This window comes from Rhagoletis pomonella, unplaced genomic scaffold (assembly GCF_013731165.1).
Source record: "Rhagoletis pomonella isolate Grant_MI unplaced genomic scaffold, Rhpom_1.0 Rhpom_scaffold_00004, whole genome shotgun sequence".
In the NCBI taxonomy this organism is placed as follows: Eukaryota; Metazoa; Arthropoda; class Insecta; order Diptera; family Tephritidae; genus Rhagoletis; species Rhagoletis pomonella.
Genome location: NW_023458558.1, coordinates 11681896 through 11688031, shown reverse-complemented (window position 1 = coordinate 11688031; position 6136 = coordinate 11681896). Strand labels below are relative to the sequence as shown.

At 35.5% G+C, this 6136-nt stretch overlaps 1 protein-coding gene across 5 annotated transcripts in view; it reads right to left on the bottom strand.

The window, feature by feature from the left end:
• LOC118737013 overlaps positions 1–5625 on the bottom strand; it is a 23951-nt gene extending 18326 nt beyond the window's left edge. For 3 of the 5 annotated variants that reach the window (XM_036467242.1, XM_036467241.1, XM_036467243.1), the window contains exon 1: positions 3906–5625. In XM_036467242.1, the coding sequence (XP_036323135.1) occupies positions 3906–4716 (811 nt within the window). In that variant the 5' untranslated portion in view covers positions 4717–5625. The remainder of the gene's footprint in view (positions 1–3905) is intronic. The other 2 variants (XM_036467240.1, XM_036467245.1) reach the window with 1 other exon arrangement.
• Between the last annotated feature and the right edge of the window lie 511 nt (positions 5626–6136).

The window sequence follows — 6136 nt, the reverse complement described above, 5'->3', positions numbered from 1 at the left end:
AAAACGCTTTTGGTAAAAAAAACGCTTTTGGTAAAAAAACGCCTTTGGTAAAAAACGCTTTTGGCAAAAAAAAGCTTTTGGTAAAAAAAATCGCTTTTGGTAAAAAAACGCTTTTGGTAAAAATTACCGCTCTTCGCAGATTCAGATTCCTACGGCTCGAAAACCTCCAGAAAGGTCTTTTGATGGTATAAATGTTTGCATTTTAATCACTTTTAATTCATTTAAATGCTGCTTCGCAACCACCAGCTTCAATTGAAGGAGAATAAAACGCTAAAAATCGCCAACCTGGACAAACTGAGAAATTACTTTTCTATATACAATCCAGATTTCCAAAAAAAAACTTGGTTTCATCAATTCCCCAGCCGACTACCGAACAGTGTAGTGTAGGGGACGATTCTCTTCCAATCCCACCTAACACTCAACATAACCTTCTTTGCCATCCAGCCAGGCTTTGAAGTCGTTTGTGGAGGGTCACCGTTGTCACCTTATAAACGCACATCAGTGCAAGGCAATTGGATTAATGTTGCCAGATGTATGGGCATCAACACCACATTGCAGCCAAACTCCGCAGAGACCTTTCGTAACCACTTTGAGGTGAAGGAAAACCCACTGGAGTAAAGGATGTTTCTTTCTTTAATATCACGATTTTCACCATTATTTCGTATTTATTGAAATTACTTGAAAACTATCGTAACTTTGAATGTGGGTTTAGAAAAAGTCGAACATTGTGGTTTAACCTCCACCTCCACCTGCCGAATTCCGGGTTAAGAAACCTGTTTGTATTTATCCTTAGAATAGACATACATATTTTGAAGAGTATAATTCAAATACTCTAATTATTTTTCTGTACAACGATATGAATAAGATATATTCCTAAACTTCTCCATAGAACAAATTTATGTGATTCAGCCTTAGGGTTTGGCCTCAAAGTTGCTTGACCTTTCAACAAACACTACCACAGCAACAACGCAGCAAAAGCTAACAAAAACAACAAACAAAGATAACGAATTTCTACAACCACTACCACTTCTTAGCAATAACTCAAGTGAAATCAATTTCCTTTTTATTAGACGCAGACAACAGACAAAGAAAAGATGGGAGCTTGTATGTATTAAGGCATCAAAAGAAATGCTCAATTCAAATCAAGTAGATCAGGGCTATAAATAAATTCCATTTATTTAAGATTGAATAGCTGCTGGTATCCTTAAAACTTTCATAAGCATATAGAAACATACATACATATGTACATGTGTATAAGTATTTATAATTGAATGCAAGCCCATCATACTCTGGCTTAATTTATCAGCTGAAATCCATTCAATTAATAGCAATTTATACAATAGTCAGATAATAAGGGCAAGTAGATCATTTGAATGCAGTGCAGTAATTTGAGGAAAGAAATTGCAACAATGCAAAGATTAAATATGTAAGAAAAGAAAAGTATAGCAGAAGTGGGTTGCCAGCCAGAAAAAAAAAACGAAAAATGCTTTTAGGGCAACAGATGTGTTTAGAAGATGAAGTGAAAATGTATGAGCATCTCAGCAGAGTATCTAAGAAGGAGCATCTCTTGAGATTCAAATAAAACTTTTATCATTCTTTTGATGTGTAATGACGAATAAAAATAACAAAAAAAGTATTAGGCTATAAAAGATGTGCTTCATCACGACTAACTAATAATAATTTTTTGCAAAAAGTACCTATGCCATGTACGAGTAGTATGTATTTCTATACCATGCCCTTTACATAATCCATCAAACAGTTGCTTAAGAAAGTTTTTTCTGCTCACCGCAAAGAATTTTATTATTATTTTTCTATTCAACAATAGATATTCGTTTGGCTGCATCGAGCAAACACACGCATCACACATGTAGCTAATTAACCCCAAATGGTTAGTCGTCGAATGATCAGGCTTCTAAGTTGCTAAAAGCTGCTTGTCTACCAAATGAGTGGTGTGCGAGAGTATGTCAATTTTTTTTTACTTATGTATATATATCCGTATTTTCGGTGAAAAAATAAATTCTGCCAAATAGCAGTAAGCTGTCCAAGCTGTATAAATACAAAATTTCTATATAGATATTGGAGGCAGTACAGAGTGTCATTTAAAGAGTCATAGACACCAGCCATGTACAGCTGTACGAACACACTGTTGATTTGACAGCTGTCAATGATTGCGTAAAGTAGTGTGATATATGTCACTAACATGGGTTAAACAAAATATAGAAAGTGAATTTTATAATACATCGGATATACACTGGTGGAAATAATAATAGAAGCGCCTTATTTTAACCAGCTTTAGCCATTTTTCTTTTGCTTATTTAGCTTATTATAATTAATAGCATATAAATCAACATTTAAACTTTGTAAAAAATAAAATAAATAAAAATAAATAAAAAAATAAAAAAATAAAAAATAAAATAAAAAAATAAAAATAGAAACATACTACAAAATTTCAAACTTTTACTCAGAATTTTTAGATACATATACGATATATGTAAGTATACAGTTTTATAGCCCACTTAATTGTAGTAGATTTTTTAATAATTTTTGTTGCTGCCGCCGTTATATAAACAAAAGCAAAATATCCCAAACTAGTCAAAATGTCACATTTCTATTATTTTTGCACCAGTTTATGTATGTAATTATTTTAAACATTTCATAAGTTGGGTATTGAAAAGCCTGTTATATTTATAACACCTAAAGCAAAGGAAGCTGCAATACGAATCATGCTTTTTGTACGAATAAAGTTGCCGTCAGAAAGAAATCTCTTTCAGATTTCCCCTTTAGTATCAACATGGCATGTTTTGAAACTCGCAAGATTTGAAATCGATTTTTTCGTAAACTTTGTGATGAAAAATATCAAAAATATTGCATTAAATCGTTTAAAATGGCGTACTCCTGATATGTGTTTAAAAGTATGTTCAGACCGGCCCCTAATCGTGCAATTAGCCAAGATTTCTCGATTAAAGCGTTCGATTAAGCTAGATTTACAATACAAAATTTCAATTCTTAATTGCTCGAGTAGTGCTTAATTGAGAGCTAATTGAACAAATTTTTTCATGCAACCCTACTGGGTATGTTTAATTTTGACTCTGAGGCACGGTATCGGTCATATCTATAGCACGCCATTTCAAAGTGATATTGTGTGCCACTTATGTTTATTTATTTATTTTTAAGAATTTTCAATTAAAGTATAGTTCATTCTCAGACAAACCCCATATAAGCCCAAGTTTAATAATTTGCAGAAAACTACAAAAAAGTGCAACAATTTTGCACCTAAATTTCAAACTTTTTTTCTCGGAATTTTTTTGAGTACACAGTTTTTTAGCTCCTTTCAATTTTAGTTCGATAATGTGCAAATTTCAAGTGGCTACGAGTTACCGTTAATTTTTGAGAGCTAAAAAACTGTGTACTCAAAAAAATTCTAACACTTCCGAGAAAAAATTTTTCTTTTGTTAAAGATTTTTTTTTTTATGGAAAAAAGTGTAACAAGGGCAGCAAAAAAAATATCAAAAATGAACGGGATTTTTCCGCTACTTAGTACTTGCACTTTAAACTGCATACCGAAATATTTTCTAAAAAGTCTAATTATTTTTCCGCCATTGTAAATACAATCGAATTTGCCAAAACGAAACTACTATTGGAAAATATTATACCCCCGAATAAATCAAACATTTCTAGCCCATTTTTTTCTAAACGCAAATTTTCAGCTATTTTCGAATCACCCTGCATTGCAAATTGGCACGCAAACGTATACGAAGTTTTTTGGCACTGAAAGAGTGTTATTAAACTCATTCCGTATGCAGGCAAGACAGAAGGGAAAGCAAGCAATGAGGAAATTGCATATTATCGCAAACATATACACACACAAAGTATATACATATATTATATTATCGGATATGGCAAACCTTTTTGGTATCCAACGTCAAAGTCATTAAAAATATCGCCAAAATCGCCATTGTTGTTGAGTATGTCATTGTCGGTGAGCGTGTTGCCGTTGCTGGTGTTGATGTTGGTGTTGGTATTTTTGTTGTTATATTGATTATTCACATTATAATTATAATTGTTACGCGGCCATTGTGGTTGCAGATGTTGTTGTTGTTGTTGTAATTGCTGCTGCTGCTGCAGTCGCTGTTGTATCAAGTATTGCTGATTGCAGGTGAGCGCCGGCGATTTGGTGGTAGCACTCAACTTTGGCTGAGTAGCTGCTGCTGTGGCGCTGCCATTCCCTTCACTGTTATTGCGCGCCCGCACACCCACATTTACGCCCTGTTCGCGCAAATGCTGTTGCAGTCGACGACGTTGCAGCAGTTGTTGTTGCAATAATTGTAATTGCTGCTGTTGCATCTGCTGATAGTAGCGAATTTGTTGTAACTGCTCTGGCGTAATGCTGTGATGTTGCGCAACATGTTGTGGTTGCTGATGATGGTGCCTACGTTGCTGTTGTAATGCATTCAAACCATAGTAGTTCTCCTTGGAGGAGCTGCCACCCGAGGCTGAGGAAGCATTGCTATCGCAACCGCTACTAGTGCTGCTGCTATTCGAATTAGCTGTGTTGGCTTTGTGTGCGGCAGCAGCGGCCGCTGCGACTGCTGCTTGCTGCCAGCATTTCACCTTGTTCTGGCAAGCGTCCGCGGCGTTGGTGCAATTGCACCGTTCGCTCTGCAATTTGGAAATGTCTACGAATCTCATGAGGAAGCTGAATAGCGTTAACAACATCGATCGAGTGAGCTACGTGTGTGACTAGTAGTAGACGCACATTGGTAAAATTTGCGCGAACGAATTTCGGTCGATACACAATGTTGATGGGATTCGTTGGTTGGAAGAGAGGAGGATAAGTGTTGCTTAGCTATAAAATGGCTAGCGAAACAAAGTTTACGGTATTCAATAGTTATCTGCTGGCGCAACAAATAGTGCTGTTGAACAAATGTTGCTGTTGAACAAATGTTGCTGTTGAACAAATGCTGCCGTTTAACAAATGTTGCTGTAGTACAAATGTTGCCAAAGAACAAACGTCACTGTGCAACAATATCGCTAGGGAAGTATTGCGTTAGCCTCACATGCAACACAAATGGAAAATATTTTTCAACACTCAAAATTATTATTTTTTCTTGTTTTGCTGCACCGCTGGCTTATTGATTTCTTATTAACGCCGCTTTGGCTTTATTTTATTTTTATTATTTTTTTCTTGTAGTCTTTGGTTTTTATTTTTAAACTTTATGAATTCAATTGCGGCTGTTCGCTAACGGACCAACGCGATGAGGCGCGTCCAAATTCACTTGCTCACTGTGGCTTGCTTTGCCTGTGGCTGTGTCTGTTGCTGCTCCAGCCCACTTCTATCTGTATATAGTATACGTATGTATATTTTTAGCTGCCTTGCTATTGCCGCTGCTGTACCGACAACAGTTTATTACGCTTGTGCATCAAAATTAACTCCACCGCAACAACGATGATATTTCCAAAAATGTTCCTTTATTATTAAAATTGCTGCTGCTGTAGCGTTGCACTTTTCCTTATTGTTGGTATGTCACTCACTAGATTTTCAAGTTTATTTCGTTTATTTGATTATTTTTAAAGTCAATATTTTTTCAATTTCTACAGAACTAAATAAGCGGCTGCTCTGTAAATTCGAAAATATTGTAGAATAACCCAACAACAAAAAATGTTGATTTTTGAAATCTATTTGTATTTAATTTTTTGTTCATGTTGTTTTCTTACACCATAATTTATGAGTTCTCTTCAACATTCGACGCGTCGTGAAACAAAAAAATTAAAAAAAAATAAAAAATTTTCCTTCGTTAACATACTAGAGTGGTTCGAAGTTTTGTTTTACAATAGAACAACAACAATTTTGACTTGTTTGCTATGCGCATCGATAAAAATCTAAAATTAAGTGCTATTCAAATGCATGCAACAACACAGTGCGCTTCGATCTCGTACCACTGAATGCTACCGTGTATGCAAACTGGAGCGCGCAACGGCCAACAGCACGCCAAGGAATATTCTACTGTAGTGTAAATTTGGTAGCAAAGGAGCGTGTGGCGCAGCCATGTTTTTTTCACCTTTTTTTTAATTTATGGCCTTCTTGCAACAAGCAAGCAAGCCAGCTTTTCGACTGCATGCCGCAGCAATTGCCTGT